General features: G+C 41.1%; 1 protein-coding gene across 1 annotated transcript in view; it reads left to right on the forward strand.

Moving 5' to 3' along the window:
* ZNF407 (zinc finger protein 407) overlaps positions 1-25,573 on the forward strand; it is a 514,700-nt gene that overhangs the window by 198,161 nt on the left and 290,966 nt on the right. The window contains exon 4 of the mRNA XM_083187749.1: positions 13,879-13,953. Coding sequence (XP_083043875.1) covers positions 13,879-13,953 — 75 coding nt within the window. The remainder of the gene's footprint in view (positions 1-13,878; positions 13,954-25,573) is intronic.

Raw genomic sequence — 25,573 nt, forward strand, 5'->3', positions numbered from 1 at the left:
CTTTTTTTTCCAACCTTGCGCTGTCCTGCAAATGTGCGATTTTCAGACATGAAAATCGCACATTTGCAGGACTAAAAACAGCGCACTACATCGCCGCAAATCGCCCCTATTCGCACTTTTCAGCCTCCAATGCGCATCACATTAAATATGCGCATTTAGGCTGAAAAATGCGATTTGAAAATAGGCGATTTGCGGCGATATGGTGTGCGAATTAAACATGGGCAATTAGCGCAGAGCATAGAATGTCACCCCCGGTGTGAATAGCCTTATTAGTAAATTGTAATCTGATGCAATGATTTCTTTATGATGTTTGCACACCTAGGTTGCTTACGTCTATAATAATGAGCAGGCTTATCAGATTGAAGCTAAAATCGGGTAGTAATAGTATCATGCATACCTTACAAACCCACACCAACTCATCCCCTGAAAATGACATTTTTGTACTGAAGACAGCATCACTTGAACATGTTCTTAATATAGACAGGTAAAAGCACCAATTTCATCCAAAGCTAATTATAGCTAATTACAGTTTGAGATTTCAGGTTACATCCAGGGTAACGTCTTTCTTCTCCAGTAAGAACAGCTGTCAGGAACTTCTATTGGCTATCTACATACTAGATCAATAGACGTTTGGGCTTTTTCCAAAACTGTTAGTTACATACACACTGTAAATCTTTATGCTGACCGGACTCTCCTCCCATATCTGTAGAACAGGAGGAGCTTTTGAATGATGCCCTTAGACTAGAAGGATTCCCAGATATCCTCTTATCTTTTTTTTTTAAACATTTTTATTGACAGGTTAAATAAAACAAGTAATAACCATATAAATTTGCAGAATAACAGTCAACATCCATGTCAATGTGACAAAAACCCAGAGCTTTAATGTCCGTGCTCTGCAACAGGATTATCTGAGGTCATAAATTACCTCCTCCAACGGTGTATAAAACTGGGAATAAAATACCAACGAAAACAAATGTGAAACGGAAAACTTCAACATCGTGCTATCCGAGTCCGAGGTGGCACCCTCTAATTCGCCGTGCGAGCTGAATGTCCTTCACGTGCAGCGTGACCCTGTGTGCATGGACACTGCACAGATAAGCGTCTTCGAAAAGCCACACCAGGTAGGCCTCAGCTGCCTCCTGCAATGCCATCAGCGCTTGGCTTTGCCAGCTGAACGGCACTCCGTGGGAATACTCCATGCAGACCTCTCTCACCAGGCGGTAGAACGGGGCCTTCCTGATCAGCAGCTCCGTTGATTTCTGGTACTTGCGTATTTCCATTAGTGCCCGAGTACCTGGGCGGTACCACCTCCGTATGGGCAATGGCACTCTCTGGCTCGTGTTCTGAGATGTACCAGGTGAGGTTGCAGACACCCGCTGAGGATTGTTGGACTTCCTGCGGTTAACACTGGCATCAGACACTTTCTTTTTCATTTTTAGGACTATAGCGCACCACTATTGGGATGCAAGCTCACGTTTTCAGGGTAATCTTCTTCGGCGTCACTGATTGGTATTTCTTTCTGGAAGGATTGCTATAATGTGAAGCACGGTCTGATATTACAGTCCTGGCTGGGCTCCCGGCTACTAAAATAAGCCTTTGTCTTCTGCTCCAACCTACTCTGTCCCTCCGGAGGCAGTGAATGAATGATAGGCTGCGCAGCGTGCGCACTAGCTGGGTGACGGTCGGTCAGTGAGTGAGTGAGTGACAGCCTGCGCATAAGCCTCTAGATATCCTCTTATCAAGCCTTGTTGCCTATGCATTAAACTTTAAAGGTCCTTTTTCTTTTCATTCGTTATGGCTTTAGATGGGAGTTTTTATATATGCAAGAATTCTTAAATTTAATACTACTGCAATCAAGTAATTACCTTATATTATGCAAGTTGTCTCCCCCCTCATGACTGAGTTTATGTAATAACTTCTGCTATGGCGGCATGGTTAAAGGTTTGGTTTAGTTGCTGTTTCATCCAGTTGAATGGATGTGGTGCCATATTGCTTTATGGTAAATTCTTCAGAAAGAAGGTACAAATATTATATTCCATCTCTTGCACACATTGCTTTCAGGGTCAGGGGTTTCTGATCTGTCAGGACCCTTAGACTGGGCTGAATGCGTAAAATATGAACTTGGCAGGTTGGTTGAGACTTCTGTGCATAGGGCAACATGGACCAACAAATGGGAATGGCTCTGGTCCATACTGGTTACTGAACCAGAAAACCGGAAATAACCAACCAACCAGTGAGAGGAACTCTGATCATGCCTGAAGTCCAAAACGTTGAGTCTGGAACCCTCTGACAGGAACTCTGAGAACTGTGACCAGAATGGAATCTGGATAGTTGTGTAGTTCCCAGAAATCAGGCTGGTCATCTGAGATGTGTCTACTAATTTAGAAATAAAACCCAGGACCAACACCTCTACCCAGGGCCCATCCAACAACCAGCAGCTCAGCACCGGCCTCAGCAACCAATCAGTGAATCCAAAAGTACCATTCAAAACCATTGATGGTGCCGTAGATGATCTGATGGTTAAAGTCTATCTCAGAAGCTGGTAACGGTTCCAATTTATACTTGCTGAATGTTAGTTCTAGTAGCATGTGTAACTAGCCAGTGGCAGTCTGGGGCAGACATATACAGAAAGTAGAATTGAAGCTGAGTGCAGCTAGTGCTTTGGTACATGCAGCGCTGCTGGCCCTCTGTATTTAGTCAACCAGAACATAACAATAGAGGTACTGTACTGTATGTTTCGGTGTTTTAACTGCCACCACCCATGCTACTGTATGTGTAGGTAATCCAGTGGTTTTCCAAACTTTCTCAGCATGTTTTTTTATTTTTTTAAAGATTTTTATTGACAGATAATCACAAAATACAACAATACATGTCTGAGACATAACTTTTAACACATACAACAATTTGTTGTCTTTTTGCAATTATCATATAAATAATGCTTTGGTAGCGTAACATTATCTTTGTGCAATATAGTACCATAAACATTCCTCATAACACACACATACATTGCAGGTTTTTACCCAAGAAAAAACAAAACAGAGTAACATTCATAAATTGTAAAAGAATTAGATTAAACAAATTGAGGCAGTTGGTCAGGCATGTCAAACGGTCAAAAGGGGGCATCTTCGGCTAACACTTCCATGTTATACCAAGTGGTAAGCTGAAAGCATTTGCGAAGTGCATCTTTAATAGGTACTGACAGGGTATGTATATAAGGGAGCCACGTTTCAAATAAATTAGCCATCTGTTTGTCTTCCTGGAGTGTGGTATCTGTCCAGTCCATAGAGAACAAGTATGTCATTCGAGGGTGTAATAAAGTTATTGGAATTGAGTCAGGTTTGATCCATTGAGAAAGGATGTTTTCTTTGTGGCCGCTGCCAATTTGTTGAGTAAGACACGGTTGCCCTTGAATAGGCTGGGTGACAGTGTCTTAGTGTGTATGCCCCAAAATGGCCACCTTTTGGTGATGTGAAATTATATTTTTAACTCTGAGTTAATGTAGGTCTGAAGGTCATGCCATAACATTTGTACTTTCGAACAAGACCAGAGGCAATGAGTAATATCTGCATCTGGGGAGCCACATTTATAGCAATTGGAGGAGGAGGCATCTCCTACAAGAAACTGTAATATTGGTGTGTAATAGGATCTGTGTAAGATTTTATGGTGCAATTCTGCATAAGAGATGGAGACCATTTATTTGTATAGTGTAATATTGGCATTCATGATGTCTGTCATTGACAAGTCAGGGAATTCCGTCTGCCATCGTAGTAGTCCCACTGTGCCGGTTTCAATATTTAATAGTGACTGGGAGTGTGCATATATTAATGAGGTGGAGAAGCCCTCCCCCGTTCTACACCATATTGCCCCACCCAAACCATTCTTTTTATCACTGTCAGTCAGAGAGGAGATAGTGGTTTGCACATAACTGCAAGCCTGTAAGTATGGAAATAGTGGGATATCTAGCAGAGGATATTTCCATTTTATCTCCGAATGTGTAAGTAGAGTCAATGTATTTGGTTTAAGGAAATTGTATAAACTACGTAGGCCTCCATATACGGAGCACCGGAGAGGCCATATGAGGTGTAAAATTTGGATTTCCCCAAAATGAAAGAAATATCGATATAGAGCTTGAGATTTTAAATGTTGACCGTATTGCCCGCCATGCCTTCAGCAGGCCTGCAGTCTGGTGCTGTGAGTGCAGGGAGCTGGCACCATTGACCACACCTTGCATGCATCTATCCTGGGGGTTCCCCCTCTCAAACGCCGCCCAATGGGGGGAGATGGAACCCCAGAAAAAAGGCATTGCAGCTGGGGGACTGGGAGCTCCTGTAAAATGTGGCTGTTAGTACGGGCCTGCCCACCGGACTCTCGCATGTTTTTAATGGCATCCCAGCCTCAAAGTTTCTTTTTGAGAAACGCTACAAAAATTATTAAATTAATAAATAGTTTTTATGTGTCATTTTAAATTTCCGTTATTAGGTGGTAGACAAACTTACAGTTCTTTTTGTTCACATATTTTATAATTGACAGCCGCTAGCTCTGGTTGGCCTATCACATGAATCATGAAATCTTTTATTCGGTCATGGAACACCAACTTGTAGCACCCCTGTAACTGCTCGGTGGTATTCAGCATTGGAAACACTGGGCTAATCTGTTTTAACAAGAATTAGATTTTGTTCTAGAATAAGTTGGAATAAGGGATACATTTATAAAGCAGACATGTACAGCACATCTACTTTCTAAAGGCCATTTTGACTAAGTATTTTTGACTTTATGCACTGGTGATTTTACTATGATAGTCTACGATCTAATCAAATAGACCCATCTATTTTGCTATGCAATACTGACATAGCGGGGCCACGCATCGGTATCGGCTGAATGTTTAGCGCTGTGCAATTTTGGCCAACCTTCTAGGCGATTTTGTCTATCTAGTCAAAATTGCCTGTGAAAACTGCACCGTGTGTGCACCCCTTAACAGTACAAATCAATTGACCATGGAGCTAGTGTTACAAGGTATTTTTACTAATAAATGGCATCTTCTGATGTCTTTATACATTGGTAATGCCTTTTCCGTTTTATGGTCTTAAACTGAAAATAAATCTTCCCATCAAAAGCACATTGACTTGGACAAAAGATCCATACAGAATATCTCCTTCTCCTACAGTATGTATACAGTTGTGTTCAAAATTATTCAACCCCCAATGCTGTAAAGGGGTTTAGGGACTATAGTGTACATTTGGAATTGTATTCAGAATGAAATCCTACAAGGACGTTTTAAAGAACCAAATGCAACTAAAATGACATCAATTGTTTATATAACACAGTAGTAAATGTGTATTTTGTGGTTTCTTCATTGCCACAATTATTCAACCCCTTAAAGACTACCACTCTGAAGAAGAGAGGTTAATTCTGGTGTTTTCAATCAGGTATTGAAAACACCTGTGGATGTCACCGAGCACCAATCAAGCATAATAAGCACCAATTAGGCAGCTTTAAAATGACTGTGATACTCAGCTCCTTCTAGACATTTACTGGTGTGGTTACAAACATGGTGAAGTCAAGAGAATGGTCCAGGAAGACAAGAGAAGAGGTGATTTGTCTTCACAGGAAGGGCAATGGCTATAAGAAGATTGCAAAGAAGTTAAACATACCAAGAGACACCATAGGAAGCATCATTCGCAAATTCAAGGCAAAGGGCACTGTTGAAATGCTACCTGGTCGTGGAAGAAAGAAGATCCTGACTTCGACTGCTGTGCGCTACCTGAAGCGTAGAGTGGATAAAAGTCCCCGTGTGACTGCTGAGGAACTGAAAAAAGATTTGTCAGATGTGGGTATAGAAGTTTCAGCTCAGACAATAAGGCGCACACTGCGTAATGAAGGTCTCCATGCCAGAACCCCCAGGCGCACCCCCTTGCTGTCTCCCAAGAATAAGAAGAGTCGACTGCAGTATGCCAAAAGTCATGTGGGCAAACCACAAAAGTTGTGGGATAGTGTTCTTTGGACTGATGAAACAAAATTAGAACTGTTTGGGCCCATGGATCAACGCTATGTTTGGAGGAGGAAGAACAAGGCATATGACGAAAAGAACACCTTTCCTACTGTGAAGCATGGCGGAGGGTCAATTATGCTTTGGGGCTGTTTTGCTTCTGCAGGTACAGGGAAGCTTCAGCGTGTACAAGGTACCATGAATTCTCTTCAGTACCAGGAGATATTGGATGAAAATGTGATGCAGTCCGTCACACACCCGAGGCTTGGGAGACGTTGGACCTTTCAACAGGACAATGATCCCAAGCATACCTCCAAGTCCACTAGAGCATGGTTGCAGAGGAAAGGCTGGAACATTTTGGAGTGGCCATCGCAGTCACCAGACTTAAATCCGATTGAGAACCTCTGGTGGGACTTAAAGAAAGCAGTTGCAGTGCGCAAGCCTAAGAATTTGACTGAACTGGAGGCTTTTGCCCATGAAGAATGGGCGAAGATACCCGTAGATCGCTGCAAGACACTTGTGTCAAGCTATGCTTCACGTTTAAAAGCTGTTATAACTGTAAAAGGATGTTGTACTAAGTACTAAGATTGAATGTCACTTGGGGGTTGAATAAAAACTAATAATGATGTGAGCACAGAAAAGACATTTGTGATTATTTCATTATAAACTTAAGTTTATATTTCTCTGACCTACAAGTGCCTCTTTCATGTAAATGTAAGCAAGATGACTGAATGATCAAAATCAATGTCAAACTGGCCAAAACATTCAATTTCAGTGGGGGTTGAATAATTTTGAAGACAACTGTATGTAGATTTTCCATAATATGACAGACTAGACCTGCTCACACTGGTTGATATATATAGTGGCAATCAATTAGGCTAGTAAAATATATGAATCATAAAGACAAATGTTTAATTGATCACCTATGAAAGCAGCATGCATACAAGGGGATAAGTATATTCCTGATGATAATGAACTCTGAAGCAAGCCCTGAGGCTAAGGGAATATAAAGCCCTTATTCACGACATTAGCTTCCATTCGCAGGTGCTTGCCAGCACAGAGATGTTCATCTCATCTAGTGGGTGCTATTAAGTATAGTGCTACAAGGATGTCTACTGTGGAAATCAAAGATGCAGAAATATGAAACAAACCTCAACAAAATGATCTAGGCATACTGCCTAATTTTGAAAACTAGTTTCAGGGAGATTATAGTTGGTAATAGAACTTTGCAAAGCACCCTTTGAGGGGGCGTGTCATGCTCCTCCCAAAGGGGCGTGTCTAGTTCCATATATGGAGAGATTGTGAAAAGAGATTGTGAACATGGCACCTAGAAGTGTGGCTGTGTACTGCTACGTCTGAGAGCAATCTTTTAAAATTACTTACTGTATATCCAAATGTAGATGAGCCCCAAAGCAATTAGTAAGAGCTACTATACTTGGTAAAGTGCTGGGTAATGGCGCTGATGATTCAATGTAAATGTATCTATCTCTCACTCACTCCTTTTTCCCCCCAAAATGCGACAGTGTAATGTGGGTTAGGTGAAATGAGGGAGATTGCTACACTAATAAGGGAGAGAAGGGAGATTTCTGCTATTTCAGGGAGTCTCCTGCAGAATGCAGGAGGGTAGGCAGCTATGATCTAGGTTTCAGTGTTATTTTAGTATGATGTGGTTATAATGCTGTTTATTTAAATAAAGATTTAGTAATTTGAACATGTACAGTTGTGTTCAAAATTATTCAACCCCCAATGCTGTAAAGGGGTTTAGGGACTATAGTGTACATTTGGAATTGTATTCAGAATGAAATCCTACAAGGACGTTTTAAAGAACCAAATGCAACTAAAATGACATCAATTGTTTATATAACACAGTAGTAAATGTGTATTTTGTGGTTTCTTCATTGCCACAATTATTCAACCCCTTAAAGACTACCACTCTGAAGAAGAGAGGTTAATTCTGGTGTTTTCAATCAGGTATTGAAAACACCTGTGGATGTCACCGAGCACCAATCAAGCATAATAAGCACCAATTAGGCAGCTTTAAAATGACTGTGATACTCAGCTCCTTCTAGACATTTACTGGTGTGGTTACAAACATGGTGAAGTCAAGAGAATGGTCCAGGAAGACAAGAGAAGAGGTGATTTGTCTTCACAGGAAGGGCAATGGCTATAAGAAGATTGCAAAGAAGTTAAACATACCAAGAGACACCATAGGAAGCATCATTCGCAAATTCAAGGCAAAGGGCACTGTTGAAATGCTACCTGGTCGTGGAAGAAAGAAGATCCTGACTTCGACTGCTGTGCGCTACCTGAAGCGTAGAGTGGATAAAAGTCCCCGTGTGACTGCTGAGGAACTGAAAAAAGATTTGTCAGATGTGGGTATAGAAGTTTCAGCTCAGACAATAAGGCGCACACTGCGTAATGAAGGTCTCCATGCCAGAACCCCCAGGCGCACCCCCTTGCTGTCTCCCAAGAATAAGAAGAGTCGACTGCAGTATGCCAAAAGTCATGTGGGCAAACCACAAAAGTTGTGGGATAGTGTTCTTTGGACTGATGAAACAAAATTAGAACTGTTTGGGCCCATGGATCAACGCTATGTTTGGAGGAGGAAGAACAAGGCATATGACGAAAAGAACACCTTTCCTACTGTGAAGCATGGCGGAGGGTCAATTATGCTTTGGGGCTGTTTTGCTTCTGCAGGTACAGGGAAGCTTCAGCGTGTACAAGGTACCATGAATTCTCTTCAGTACCAGGAGATATTGGATGAAAATGTGATGCAGTCCGTCACACACCCGAGGCTTGGGAGACGTTGGACCTTTCAACAGGACAATGATCCCAAGCATACCTCCAAGTCCACTAGAGCATGGTTGCAGAGGAAAGGCTGGAACATTTTGGAGTGGCCATCGCAGTCACCAGACTTAAATCCGATTGAGAACCTCTGGTGGGACTTAAAGAAAGCAGTTGCAGTGCGCAAGCCTAAGAATTTGACTGAACTGGAGGCTTTTGCCCATGAAGAATGGGCGAAGATACCCGTAGATCGCTGCAAGACACTTGTGTCAAGCTATGCTTCACGTTTAAAAGCTGTTATAACTGTAAAAGGATGTTGTACTAAGTACTAAGATTGAATGTCACTTGGGGGTTGAATAAAAACTAATAATGATGTGAGCACAGAAAAGACATTTGTGATTATTTCATTATAAACTTAAGTTTATATTTCTCTGACCTACAAGTGCCTCTTTCATGTAAATGTAAGCAAGATGACTGAATGATCAAAATCAATGTCAAACTGGCCAAAACATTCAATTTCAGTGGGGGTTGAATAATTTTGAAGACAACTGTATAAAATCGGTTCAACTTGAATATCTATTGCTGTGTACACAAGGTACAATTTGATATTCGATTTGGACTATACCGTCAAAATCAGATCGGGATCGCATGCAGATCGCACAGGTTTATTACCTTGCAATGCCAATGTGATCCCGATGCGCGCTCCCGTGACAGCACAAATCGAGACCCAGATAGCCAGGGCTGCAATGACTATATAGTGCAGATCTGCACTATATAGTCCAAATCGCATGCATGTCGGGTGGCTTGCCATGCGGTTCGATCCCGATGCAATCTGACACTGTCGAATAGCAAGCCTAATCGACCGTGTGTACAGGGGACTTTGGGGAGGACTAAATTTCAGTATTTACCGGAAAAATACATTGTCACGAACTATTTAATAAGATACTTTTATATTGGGGTAATCATTTATATTCAGCGTAAGAAATGATTCTGTGCCTAAATGTTTCTCAATCTCTTTCTGGCACGAAGGCAGTGCCCTGACATTAGTTTGGTAAAGCTGTGGTTTTCAATTGAACGCTTTTTTCATTTCATAAATCAGCTGTGTCCATTATATGAGAAATGTCCAGATGAATTCTGTGTTTAATGCTAAAAGTCGTATAGCATGCCAGTTTGATTTGTATCCCTTCATATCATTGCATGCTAATTAAAATCATATTTCTGCATATTTCATGCCTTTCGTGTACATATGCAAATGGAATCCGATTGCCTTTCAGCAATTAGTAATTAAGTTTATGAAGGACAGCTGTAATACATAATTAACAAAAATGTTTGCGAGTCCTTTTCACACTGGAAGTTGTAACAGAAACATTTGCTTATCAAGTGAGCAATTTGTGATTTTTTTTTTCCATTTGCTGGATATCTAAATTGTCACTCTGTCATCTTGCAACATAATTAAACTTCTGTTCAAGTAGATTCCAGTCATATGATTTCTGTCCTGTCCATACAATTCATTTACAATGGACATGACAAGTCCACTTTTTTATTTTCCAAGGCATCTGACCCTGTTTTAATCAGTTTATGCACTAGAAGATATTACTAAATTGTACCTCCTTCTATCCCATGCCTAGGGGTTTCTCCATGCAGATATTTTCTCGGGGCTCCATCCTCTGTTCTTCTTACATATCTAGAATATGAAGGGTTGGGTTTGAGTGCCCCGAAATACATGAACCAGACCATTTCTTATTGTCTTATATTTTCAAAAGATATTCTACTGATCTGTCCTTGGCTGAGGTTATCGTAATTAATGATAAAGCTATGCTGTTGACCAATGATACAGTATGTTTCCTTTTTGTTCTTCTGAGAACTGCCATGGCAGGATCACAATGCAATATGGAGAAGAGAAATGGTCTGCACCCAAGCTAAAGGACTGTTACTGTTATAAATATGTACTAAGGGCCTGAAGCAGATGTGGTTGGTAGCATGGCAATGCAGCAGATAGTGATCTGTGTGGTGTCCTAGGATGCAGCATCAGATCCCCTGAAACACCATTGGCCTGCTGTGTGACATCACCACATTCCTACATGGAGACCAGGAATTCAGGTCTTCTGACAGTGATCCTGGCCTTGGCACTCCACAAATCACCACGACACACCTCAGTTTCAGTAAGTGTAGGGCATCACTGCCCCACCTAACCCTTCAATGGAAGTAAACTGTTAGTCACTGATGGTCTGCAGCTGATCTGCTACTGAAATAGCAGGAACCGTACTGCACATGCGCAAAGTACTGAACATCGGTACTTTGCAACATGTATCGAAACCTGAATCGGGCTCTACCAGCTCCAACCTTTTGGGTCTCAGGACCAGCCGAGTACTGTTGGGTCCATGCTGCTTCCTTCACTCCTGGGATTACATCTGTATGCCCCTTGCTGGCTCCCATTGGGCAGGCAGGGCTGTAGCTCTTTAAAGCTGTGTTTTCATGACCGCTGACCAATTTAAATGAATCTCTAATAAGACCTGCTCTGTACACTAATCTTATTATTCTTTCCTTACACAAATATCATTATTCTAGTGTCTGATTCTGTTGTCTGCTAATAACCACTTCCTACTACCTTTCAAGCATCTGTCCCTGAGACTGACCACTAATTGTTTCTACAGATTATCTATCTGTAACCTGACCACTGATTGTAAATTACTGTGCTTGTGATTCGGGTCACAGCATGTACAATACTACAGTTTGTGCATCTGTGCCTGTGATCCAGACCTCTGCATGTACTACAGTTTATGCCTCTGGCCTCCTTTGACCCTACCGTGTATACATATGTACCTCTGATTTTGACTAGTGCATGCACTACATTTTGACCCTGATCTTTGCTACACCTGAATATACTTTACTATTCTGATTAACTACCATGTCACGTTACTATTCCCAGATAGTAAACTTAAGCCCCATACACACACGGGGGGGGGGGGGATATATCGCTGAGCGATATATCGCTCAGTGTACCATTTGCATCAGCGACCAGAGATGGTCGCTGATGAAGAAGAAACTGCCGGAGGAGCCCGGCAGGGGAAATGAGCTGGTCGCAGGAGCATGTTCCTGTGACCAGCGATCACTACGGGGGAGAAAACACGAGCGCGCATCCGGCAATATATATATCGCCGGTGCACACTCCCATTGCGGGCAATATGGTTGCTCAGCGACCATATTGCCCGCGATATTAGACATAATCGCCCCCGTGCGTACACAGCCTTAAGGACAGGTAAAGGGTCTACAACTGTGAGCCCGAGCAGCTTAGCCCATACAGGTTGAATATCCCTTATCCAAATATCTATTATCCAAATTATTCTAAAAACCATAGTTTTCAAGAATGTACTTTTTTTTTATTGTGCTAAAAGCACTATTGGTTACGTCTGTAACTGGCACTACTGGGGACATGATATGTAACTGGCACTAAATATGTGCAAGAAAATGACTGCTTGCCATTCAAATTCAGTGCCTGAGATTGTACACAAACTTTGCTTCATGTTTTAAAATCTTGTTTCATGCACAAATAAAATATATTTGTGTGTATTTAATGTGTTTGATGTGTTTATACAACATAAATGCAAGAAACCTCATTGAAATATACAAATATTACAAAATACGCAAAAATCAGTTATCCAAAAGGCTTCTGGTGCCAAGCATTTGGGATACTCAACCTGTACCACCTTCTGACTTTTAGCCACTGTTGTTACATGAACACCCAGAATCCTGCTATTCAAGCTGCAGCATCACGTATTCTGTAAATTGTTTTATGTTACACACATTTCTGAGTTCTGTTAATCTTTTTATTTATTGTGAAAGTACTTTAATCAGTTGTTGGTCTTTTTTTTACTGTTTATGTGATTATGCATACATACAAAGGTTTTGGTTACCAGTGTAGAGCAGAGGCAGAACTCTGGGAGGCAATGGAGTCATCTGCCGCCGGGCTCCTGCTCCCAAAGGGGGCACCTCTCCTCCCCTGCAAGTTTAAATCAGTTAATTGAAAGCCAACAATATCACTTCTGTGGCTGAGTTCTGATAAATATGTGTGTTCTCTCCTTCTATCTATCTATCTATCTATCTATCTATCTATCTATCTATCTATCTATACATACAGACAAATATAGAGAGTGATATAGATATAAATTGAACACATATATTTCAGAACAGACATATATTTAGTGGTGGTGGTGGCGGGGGGAGGCACAATACATATATATATATATTGCCTCCAGGCAACTGGGGCGAACTTACGCCACTGCTGTAGAGCATTCATATAACAGCATTAACATTTATTGTAAGTTGTTAAATATACGTTATGCCCAAAAAACTTTTCAACCCTAAATCTAGAAATTCACTTTTTCATGCTGAAGAAATGCAAATGTATCGAAATGTTGTGTAATGACTTAAATAAATACATGACACTGGTAAAATAGCTGCAATCCAACCATTTCTTTCAAATTAACAAGTTGTTTATAGTTGAGACAGGCATTTCCTGGACCTCCTCTCCACTGTGAATGTCTGTGACATTTCATTACACCTTAGCAGATGGGTCAATATGGTGACTTTTGCCCATACATGCAACGAAAAAAACAACATTTTGAATAATCATGTGCGGCTACCTACAACTGAATGTTTAGTTATAGTCAACTAAAAAATAACTCTATTGTTATTGTAAATCCACTGTCTTTTGTATAGTGAAGCCTGGTATGTATCTGTTTAAGTGGCTCTCCGGTAGCCTGTCCAGAACTATTGTATTAAGTGGGGTATTCAATCTAGGATGATATTTTTTCCTTTTTTTGCCGACACGACCACTTTCCAATACTCTACATTGATTCCGGCTGTTGAGTTTCAGTCGAGCTGGGGGAAAACGGCCAGGGATTCCGACTGTTGGGACGTTCTAACAGTTGAAATCCGGGATTGAATACTGCCCTAAATGACCCTGACCCCAGAAAGTGGCTATACGCCCACCTGACGCAAAACTTTTTTTTTTTTTTTTTTAGGAAATATTATAACAATGTCCATTTATAAATAGCAAATTTCTTCTACATACCATCTGAGTGTATTTTCTTTTTTTTCTTTTTTAGGGTGGCTTTTGTTATGCGGAAGCATCTTAATACTCATTTACTGGGAAAGCATGGAGTTGGAACGCCGAAGGAAAGGTGAGTGAGAGAGTTTTGCTATTTAAAGTGCTGATATACAGCACAGGACCAAATGTTGTTTTAAAATCAGTAATATGTTGAATATATACATTTTATCATATTAAGAGACACCTAATGTGATAAGATATCATAAATAATTATAAACAAGAATTAAAAGCTAATAAAAAGAAATCAGACAAGTGAAGGCTTAGGAGGCCGGCCACATATGGCTTATCAACGTTCTAAAGAAGTGAAGAGGATCTCTCTATTTACAACCTCGTCAGCTCACTTTACACTCCATATTCATTAAGAGCTTGTGCCAGGGGTTACGTTTAGGATTGAGAATAAGAGCTGAGGTTAAGTCCTGCTTAAGAAGATACAAGACCCATTGACGTTGGAATCTTATTGGTTGAGTGTTTGTATAGGTCCTTAAAAAGGTGCAGACTATTCTAACCAGGCCTGTTAATATGAAACCAGCCAATTCAATGGCAGTTATTTTTTATTTATTTTAGAGGAATGCTCTACAAATGCTAAAGTTAAAAACTGGATTTAAGCGTATATTTATGAAGTGTAAGGTTGTAAAACCCATCGCTTCATGTTTATGTACAGTATTTGAAAGGAAAATGCTCTTACTAGCTGCTATTCTAGTAAAAGCATTGCCTTGTAAATGTATTTTAATTTTTAAAACCTTTAGTAAATTTACCCCTAAGGATCAATTTTGCATCGTGTTTTTGTTTTGTTTGTTGTATTAAATCCAGATTGTCAGGATTGAGGTCTTGCAAGTACAGACTTTTGAATACTGCTACACCTACTGTGAAATGCAGATTTACAGACAAAATCACAATTATTTACAATATTCAGTACAAAAGTATATACTGTATGTAAAGGTTTCATTAAATTTAATAAAGTTACAAATAATTGCACATGAAACTGCAGATGTTCTGGAGGCATGTCTTTTATGCAACCTAGTCTTTCTATGTGTCCTATGCAGCCTAGTCTTTCTTTTACTACTTACACACAGAAATGATAATAAATCCCAGGTTTTCCCTCCCATTTGAGTGCCAAGTAATTTTGCCAGCCCCAGTCTGACACCCCTTTCATACAGAAAAGCAATTTACAGTACCAGGTCAATCATTTCTATCTATTTAACAGGACCAGTATTGATCCTCAAATTACCAGGTAAAAAGTGCTTGACCCAGTAATGCCCCTTTCAGACCGCACTTTAAAAACGGTATATTGCCGTTTTTTTACCGTTTTAAAAACGGTAATGTGTGCGGTCTGAAAGGTGCAGGACCACTTAACCGGTTAGAAAAAAACGTTTTTTCTAACCGGTTAAAATGCAGGGTCCTACCCGTTTCAGAACCTGTATTTTAGGCTCAAAATCGGTTCTGAAACGGTATTTAGGACCCAGCCAATGAGCTGGGTCCTAAATTCAGCACAGTGAATACTTAATGAGCGCTCATTAAGTATTCACAGCACTGGAGCCCCCCCCCCGCGCGCGCGTCGACACCCCCCGCGCGCGTGTCGGCGCCCCCCCCGTGTCGACTTACCCCGTGCCGGTATCTCCGTTGTGGTTCCCGGCACTGCAGCTCAGTATGCTCGGAAAGCACTTATGAAAAAAGTGTCTTTCAGAAAATGGCTGCCCCCATACGAAAGACAGTTTTTTTAAACAAGGTTTCCTATGGGGCAGCCATTTTCTGGAAGACACTTTTTTCATAAGTGCTTTCCGAGCATACTGAGCTGCAGTGCCGGGATCCACAACGGAGGTACCGGCACGGGGTAAGTCGACACGGGGGGGCGACACGCAGGGGGGCGTTGACATGCGCGGGGGGGCGTCGACACGCGCGAGGGGGGGGAGGAGGGGGGAGCTGCACGGAGGGGAGGGCTGAAGGCTGCACTGGCTTTGACCCTGTATTTGGAAAGTTTCCAAAAACGGGTCTGCCAGTGTCAAAAAATCGGCACTTAAACGGTAATATACCGTTTAAGTGCTGCGGTGTGAAAGGGGTTTTATCTGGCAGACCCGTTTTTGGAAACGTTTCCAAATACAGGGTCAAAGCCAGAGATGCGGTCTGAAAGCAGCATAAATTGCTCTTCTGTGCTAAAGGGGGTATATGTGTTTTAAGGTGCCTAAGTCTTTCTATGTGTTTTATGCAGCCTAGTCTTTTTATGTGTTCTATGCAGCTTAGTTTTTCTGTGTTCCATGCAGCTTAGAGTTTCGGTTTAGCCTAATTTGTCTATGTGTTCTTTGCATTAAGAAATGGAATGTTACAGTGCATTTCACACCGATCACCGCTTTGCAAATAAGACGCTATTTAAATGAAAAAGTGGCAAACAATTTGCCTGGCGCCACAAAGTGGCACGACTAGAAGAGCTATTTAATGCAAAAGGAGGCTAGATGTACATGGACACATCAGTAGAAGAACATGCTTAACCCTTTGAGTGCCAAGGTTGCTGTGAGCGATCCTTAAAATTGCCACTAAAAATGCCAGTGTGAGCGACGCTGGGATTTTTACCGGATATTTTGTGGATCTCTCATAGCAACGTTGGCAATCAAAGGGTTAAACTTTTTGAAAAAAAAAAAAGAGATTGTAAAGTATTGTGTACATCCACACCACAATCTGCAGCTGACTTTCATGTGGTGGAGAAAATACTGAGCCACTGCATTTACATAGACCGTGATCTAATAGTGGTAGCGATTTGGTGTGATGGAGATTTTATATATGTGTGTAGTTACCTGAAAGACTCAGAACCAGCAGCAGATACAAATCCAAATTCACATGAATATGTTAAAATATTGGGCCTAATTCAGACCTGATTGCAGGGCAGATTTGTTCTCTAAATAGCCGAAACCATGCTGCGCTGCAGGTGTGCAGATGTAATATGTGCCGAGAGCGTTACATTTTGTGGGGTGTGTTCGAACTGAAATCTAAATTTGCAGTGTAAGAATAAACAGCCTGTATTTACCCTGCACAGAAACAAAATAACTAATCCAAATGTGAAGGTGCCCATACACTATTGCAATGTATCGCCACAATGTATTGGATCCGACCCCCCCTGAGCTTCCCAGGACCTTCCCGGATGGCAGAATCACATGCGATACATCGCATGCGGTCCTTTCACATGCGATGTATCACATATGACCACACTCCCTGCAGATGGGGGGGGCCAGTCTGGTCGGACGGGCAGCAGGTCTGACCTCCGGCTCAGATTTGATGCGCACAGGACCACACATCGAACCCGAGTGATATGTCAAAAATCTCCGGTTTGGGATGATTTCTTAGAGGTTGGCCCAAATCGGAGTAGGGTGTGGGCGCCTTAACTCTCTCTGCACATATTACATTTGTGCCACCTGCAGTGCACATGGTTTTGCCCATTTTGAGAACTGATTTGTCTGAATTATACCCATATTCTGTAATCAACTTGCCATCATATTAAAGGGAAGTGCGGTTCTCCTAATTATCTTAAAATTTGAAGAATGAACCATTGTTGTAACTGCAGTTTATTTTTGCACCAACCAAATTCTTCCCCTCCTTTGCTAAATTCTGGCAGTTGTGCTCTATTGTAGCGAAGCGAATGAACTGTTCTCTACTTCTTTATTGATATTTGAGCGGCTGCTGAAAGCAGGAAACTTCCTCATCAGCAAGCTGAACCTACATTTCCTGCAAATTGAGTTATTTTTTTCTTACCTGTTTAAAACATTAATGTATTGGCTGGAATAGTGCAAGCTTGCTACATTTTAATCTCTCCAGGACAATCTAATCTGTTTACTTTGTGCGCTTTAGATTTGCCTCTGTTCTCTGATAGGTCGTGTGTTACAACAAATTATGATAGAAGCTAGCTAAATAGGTTGTGGCAATTAAATTAATAATGCATTTACTTTGCTACAATTTAGACTTGGTTCTTTGACTGATATATGCAAAAATGGTAATTTATTAAAAGCAAATTCATGTAATTGTACTGCTGAGTTTGATGGACCAAAAAAGTTGTCAGCACGACTATCATCAAAAACACAAAAATGAAAGAAGTTCTCGTATTTGAAGTTAGAGTAGCATAGTATTTGTGATGGCAAAGATACTGACAGCCTAGCAAACAAAACAACTTGTTTCCAGAACATTCGAGGCATGTAGTAATTCTGCATCTCTTCTTAGCTGCTTTCCATATTCCCTTTAATATTGCTCTATTTTTCACGATGCCCTGGCTGGTAAGTACATCACTCATGTTGCAATTCACAAGATTGGTATCAAACAATTGTGATGAGTATTTTCAGACGATTGCAAGATGTTTGCCAGAAAGGAAGATTGTGCTGAAACTGAATATACTGTATCAGCAACTGCTGAGTGTCTTCCCAGTGGCAGAAAGTTAACTCCTAGGTCTCAAGGAAGTGACCGATATTGCACCATATTAGCATTTGTGTTGTTGTTTTTATTATTATTTTATTGTAATATTTATTAGTAGTCAAAATATTATTGACTCGGAATAAGCAATTTTACAAAGTAATTTTTTAATCAAATATATATTTTATCTTTGCACACAAAGATTTTTTTTAAACGGAATTAAGAAGGATTCTTCACCATTAGAGCAGTAAAATTCTTGAACTCATTGCTGGTGGGGGTGGTCACAGCAACTATTGGTAATGAAATTAAATCAAAACTGGATACATTTTTGGACACTAAGGGAATCCTATAGATATGACTTACTCAAGTCAGTAAGTAGAAGTTAAATAGGTTGAACTCGATGGATTTTTTCAGCCTTAATTACTATGTTACCATGTAAATGTTTCATTTTACAAAATCTAAGGCAATGCATGTTAAGGGGTGGGGAAGGGGTGTGTGTGTGAATACAGTGATGCAGTTATGCAGCCATGCCCTGAACCTTCCCCATTTGCCACATCATGCCTCTACACTGACTCTTATGTAAAGCCCCCCATGTCAACCTTAATTCCAGAAGTCTAAAACCATGAGGGTGTTCAGTGATTTATTTCAGGGATATAGTGTTGGTCAGGTGAATAGTTATGTACTGTTGGGAAGTATAGTGTGGGCCAGTAGATGTAGTGCTTCTATGTAGTGTGGGGGAGTAGAGTATTCATGTATTGATAAAGTGAAGCGATGCTGAGTGGGAAGGTACTGTGGAGAGGTAGTGCAGTGATATGGTGTGTAGATACAGTGTGGATAGGTAGTACAGTGATATAGAGTGGAGGAGCAGTGTCGGGAGCCAAAATTTCCCTTGAACTCCCTGGAGCCCAGAACCCATACAATATTGACTATATTTGAGATTTTACTTTTTTTGACTATGGATGATTTTGACAATACAACAACACTAGACTGTATACAGTAAAGTCAAAATTGGCTTACCTGCACAGTCTGTTTTTTTTTCTTGCTATGCTATGCTGATCCCACGGGGCCACACATTGGCATTGCAAGCTGTGCAATTTGGGCTAAACTTTCTTCCTACAGTATTTTGAATATATAGACAAAATTGGAAACTCAAATTGATCCATGTGTATACACCTTTAGCATCTGCATTCTTGCTTTGTTCATTTTACTTGTATTTCGTCAGAAGATGCAGAACGCTTGCGGTGCCATATAAATATAGGATAATAATTATACCGGCTAGACCAGGAGCTCACAAACTGTTTTTAATCCCTAAGCCCTAGAATTTCTCTCACAGCACCACTAGGCCACAAGTCTATTTTTGAGAAATTTAAAAAAAATAAAGTAAATTGTGTTTATATGTCATCCATAGGTTCAATGATGTGGTAAGGGTACATTATTTAAGTTGTGGACTAGACTACATCTACCACAAAAAAACTTTTACTCATTTCTTCAAATGCACCAATTTTTCTATTCAAAGGGTCTGTCAGGACCCAGCGAGCCCACACTTCTCTAGGGTTGTAATGCATCTTTTACTTTTCCAAAGGATTCTTTTACATTTAACATGCATGTGGTAATGCTACAACATTAGATAAGCAAAGGTTGTCACACAACATTGCTCCGTTTGTGGGAGAACATGTAAAATATAAGGAAGAACGAAGTAGCATCATAGGGTGACAGACACATTTGTCTTTTCTATCCAACTATTTGTTTTCTTCTTGCCATGACCAAGCAGAATACAAAAGATCATTCATTCTGTGATTGTAAAGGGATATAACTTTGTGTAAATAAATGGCACTAGTATAATTTATTCTGGTGTTTGGAGTCTGCTGTAAATCTTATGTTGTTAGTTTAAGTGTATAAACAGCCATTGCAGATGGGTGGCCGAAGTCAGTACTGACTGCTGCTACTGCTGCTGTTTAGATTAGCAGGAAATCTTTGACTTTCTTTATATTGATTTAGATGTGAAGGTTTTTTGGACATTTTACGTCTGGCAATGTATCATAACTCCTGTGTTTCCTGTTTATTATCATAATGCAAGGGATACAGTTAAAGATTGAAATTCATCTTAACAGCATGCAGCTGAAATGCTGTAAATATCTGTGGGAAAACAAGTATGTTGTTTTTTGTTTGGAAAATACACACACACTTTCTTCAGACTGGAGTTGTTTAAAAGGCTTCCAACAAATTATAGTTGGCGTGTATAGACGCCACTATATGTGTGATGTGGGACTTGCATCAGTTCTATATACATTTTAGCAAAGGGTTGTATCCAAGGCTGATAAGGGGTCAAATCAGAGTATAGATTACACCTAGCCACAATATGCCGTGCAGCAGGAGAGGCCTGGACAGGATTTAGCAGCGCTGAGTGTCGTAGCCTAGCATATTTTCTGTTAATTAGCATTGTATTTGTGGAGCAGTGAAACACCATTCTCTGCCATAGACTCTGGCTGCAATCTTACCCGCACAGGAATGACCTTTTAAGCTGTGCGTATTAGTGACCTGACAGAGCTGCAACTATTCCTTAAATTTGAAGGGAGGCATGAGCGGGGGATAGTGTGCGGGGGGGGGGGGGGGAGTAGGTGACTATACAGTGATGGGGCAATTTGAGCTGTGTGGGGGGGTAGTGAACTATTCGGTGTGATGGAGCAGTGAGATGTGATTTCAACAGTGTAAGCTGTGGAGGAGAGGCAGTGGGTCTGCAAGCTGGGAGCAGTGTGAGCTGCGAGGTGAGCATTGAGATGTGAGGGGAGTGGTGAGATGTCATGGGGCAATTGGTGGAATATACAAAAAAATGCGTTAAAACCCCCATTTCTTCGCTGCGGCGCCCTATACAAGCCTATGCCTCCTCTCCTCAGTGCTGCTAAGTGAGTGATCCAACACAGATCCCTCTCAGCATGCCCCATGGCTGCCAGGGTCTGCGCACAGTATATATGCCCAAGGGTTCGTGTGGAAATTATACATGCTGTCAGGGGTGTATTTAGAACTTTGTGGACCCTGGGGAAAGGGGGGGAGATAGTGAAGGAAGTGAGAGACAAAGAAGGAGATGGTGAGGGAGAAAAAGGAGGCAGAGAAAAAGATTGTCAGGGAGAGAGAAAGGAGGAGATTGTCAAGGGATAGAGAAGGAGGGAGACACTACCTGATCTCAGCACAGGGGGTGGGTGGGGGTGGAAGGGGGGATGATGGACAGATGGGCAGACAGATGAACAGAGCACCATATTTAGGCATTAAAGGAAGATGGACAGATGGACAAAGTACTATATGATGGTATAGAGAGACAGACAGGTGGATGAAGGGCATAGATGAACAGTACACCATATGGGGCATAGATAGACAGACAGACAAAAGTCTAGGGGGGCATAGATTGACAGAACACTATATGGGGGTAATAGGCGGACAGACTGATGGAGGTCACAGACAGACAGACTAACAAACCACCATATGGGGACAAAATTGGTTTGATGGGCAGACGGACGGTGTGCAGGCATAGATGGACAGGTAGATGGATAGGGTGTGGCTTAGATGCACAGCGCATCATATGGAGGCATAGATAGATAGATGGACAGACTGGAGGGCATGTACATTCAGAGTACTATATGGGGGCATAGATGCACTGATTGATGGATAGGGGTCCACCTCGCCATCAGGTGGACTGCGTAGCACTCTCCAATCCAGATCATTCTAACCACTGCGTAGCATTCTCTGAAGTCTCCAACAAGCGGCTCCATGCAGAGGCTCTGCACCCCGCCTCCCTCCCAGGTAGTATATTGCTGGGCCCCGTACCTGGCGCAAGGCACTACTAATAAGAAAGAAACATCAAGAGAGTACAATGACATGGCTTGCTTTTGTCTTTGGGGCTTCCCAAGTTTGGTGAGTCTTGAGCAGAGATAAAGGTAGGCAGGTGAGATATTGCTTCACCTATTATATACTTTTTTCTCCAAGAATTTTGCCTATAAAATTATGAGAATAATACAAAGAAAATATTTAGAATGTATTCTTTGTATTTCCCATATAATTTGTATATTCATAGAGTATGTCTGGAGTAAACGGACACCTGCCTCACCCCACCACAAGCCACTATCTATAAGGTGTGCCAAAATGTAGCATTGTTTTATCTAATAGCAGTAGTTTTATGTGTTTGCTGATAGATGGCATGGCGTTTTTCCCAGTTGCGCATGTGTAGTGCTTCAGTTTCTGTTGGTAGTGTCTCTGTGAGTGATACTAGTGTTCTAGTTGTGGGGTTATACAGCTGTGGCTCTGTGATGGCGCTTTGATGACATCTGGAAGTAGTTCAGGTGTGTGATCATTGGGGAAAAGAAGCACGTCCGTGTCATCTGGTGTGTCCTATTATATCAGTTGGATTTTTGTCATTATAATACACCTTTATATGTGAGCCCAAACCAATGTAATGTAAGGATACTTGGGTGCAATGACTCCTGTATTATTGGATTAACCCCTTAGCCCAGTGGTTCCCAAACTGTGTGCCTAGACTCCCTGGGGTGCCTCGGGACACTTGCAGGGGTGCCTTGGGTTGGTGGACCAGGATCAATTCATATTATAAATGGTCAATGTAACAGGTAAAACTAGTGCTGGTGGCTGCCAATCATAATATACAAACAGGAGCAAATCCTGTCCCTCACCACATAACTTTGACATATACACACAATGTACTTAATTGTATTTATTTTTGACTAAATTTCTCAATAAGAAACATTTGGCCTAGGAGTGCCTTGAAAATATTTTGATGCTCTAGAGCAGGGGTGTCAAACTCAAATTCATCGGGGGCCGCATCAGCAGTTTGGTCACCCTCAAAGGGCTGGTTGTATCTGTAGGACTATGTGTCCACTCTTTATTATCATAAATTATTGTCACTGCATTCACTTATTACTGTTTTTTGTAATAATGTAAGTAATAACTAGCTCTGAAAGCAGAAACATAGTCAGAATAATGAGGTATTTGATTGTAGTTTATGGTCCCTATACCACTGTAAAGTGACATGGAAGTGGTCAGTATATCCAAAGTTTACCGCTCCACCTGCCATGGTATGTAACCATTGCAGTGCTGTGAGGGGCAGGTGCAGACCAACGCAGAGCCCACTCACATTTCAGTAGCAGATGATGCAAGTCAGAAAAGGAGGGTCAAACATCGCTGATATTGTCCACAAGACACTTTATTGGAGACTGCTCAGACCAAATACCATGTACTTCTGTCTGAGCAGTCTCCAATAAAGTTTTCTTGCGGATGATATCAGCAGTGTGCAACCTTCCTACTGGAATTATATTCTCAAATTAATTATAATCAGACTTTTAAGCAGAATAATAAGCAGACACCCCCCCCCCCCCCCACATACATCATATTTACTTACAGTACAGGAGAGAAGGGTTCAGGCAGCCGTTGGATCTGTCACATCACAGGATGGCATGCGCTCAATATAAAAACAAGTGGAGGTTTCCTGTGTAGAACGGCCGGTGCCGCTAGAGGGCAGACGTTCTTTGGCTTGTAGGCTGCCGCGCATGCGCTGAAGAGGCGGCTTTCTTGTGTCAAAAAAAGAAGCGAGAATAAAAGGTGAAGGCTGGCGGCGGCTGCGCGGGCCACATGACAAGGTCTGGCGGGACGGATTTGGCCCGCGGGCCTTGTGTTTGACACCCGTGCTCTAGGGTGTCGTGATTCAAAAAAGTTTTTGAACCACTGCCTTACCCTAAAACCTGCCTGGGAAAATTACTGGGGAGTTTATTTCCATCATTAAGACAGACTTTTATTTATAAGATGTATAAATTATTATCATCATTATTATTATTATGTTTTATACTGAAGCATCTGTGGTTCAAGGTAGCTGTCAATTACTTTGTTCTCACTTTTCAACTGTGTGGTTTTTTGTTTGTTTGGGTTTTTTTTGCAACCAAATCTTTGATTCAAAATTAAATAAAAAAAAAAGTGTTTTGTCAGCGGCACCAGTAATTTGTGACATAATATGGTTCTCACTGTAACCACATGCAATTATACAAATTCAGCAGAAAGTCAAGTACAGCAATACCCCTTTTCTATTGCTGCTAAAATCTGGGTTATCCTCACTTCCCCACCCAGAGTCCACTGACCTGGCAATCCTTCCAGGGTTGGTTCAAGGAAGGACAACATGGGTAAGCCTCATTGTAAACCAGTAACCCAGGAGATCCAATCCAGGTCCCGTTTACAGCATGGGAAAATACGTATTTCTTGGCCCCTGGAGCTGTAGTTCGAAGCGCTGGCAGAAGAGAAACGGCATCCGTGTTGCTTGTGAATTGCGTCGCAATGGAAATAGACCAAGACCAAACCCCTCTCCCAGCCTAACCCTAAATCGCCCTCCTCAGTGCCTAACCCAACCCCCCCCTTCCCTGCACGCCCCGTGTGGCCTAACACTAAGAGACCTTGGCAAACTTACGATTGATGATTGGATTGTGGCTGACTGTCGGTAATGTCCACTGCCAGTGTCACCTATTTCTGGCATGTTAAATCCATCCCACTGTATTTATTTAGTTGTAACATTATACATGGAGAAATACTGTAGTACTGCATTTACATCTGAGGAGAGCAGATAAGCTATTTAAGACAAACTGATGCATTGTACATCTGTTAATTGTAATCTAAACCAGGTTTTATGTAAAACAACTTTACTGACACAAATCTGTTTGTTTATGTAGTACCTGTTCTATATTACTGTTAGCATACACTGCATACTGTACTGTCAAAATCTTATCTTCTTTTTCAATAAGATTAACCAACAGTAAAGCTTCAAATGAATGATTCAGCTATTTAAATTGTACTATTCTTTTATACTCCTATGCAACCCGCCGTAATTGTGGTGAGAAGTTGTTAAACGGATGGTGAGGTGGATTATTATGGCCCGGTATATTTTTGCTTTTTTTTAAATGTATGGATGATTTCAGAATAGTATTAGTATATATAAAATATCAAACTATTGAATGAGATATTTTGATCAAATAAACAGTCCTAGAGACGTTTTTTTATTTCTGTGCAATCTTAAAAAAAAAGAAAAAAAAATGACCATTTCTGTGTTATTGCTAAAATCCTAAAAAAAAAATAACTTTTACTCTAAAATTAACTGTTTTTCGCTGCCTTAAGTATGAGGTTTTTGAATATTAAAATAATACAAAAACCAAATCAGTCGAAGGAAATTGCTAAACTGACATTGTTACACTGAACTTTTTGGAGTATGTGCCCATCTAGTTATCTGCTGTGATGCAGGCTGAGTGGTACCGGAAAACAGAGGATGG

This window comes from Crinia signifera, chromosome 5 (genome assembly GCF_055691185.1).
Source record: "Crinia signifera chromosome 5, ASM5569118v1, whole genome shotgun sequence".
NCBI classification, from domain to species: Eukaryota; Metazoa; Chordata; class Amphibia; order Anura; family Myobatrachidae; genus Crinia; species Crinia signifera.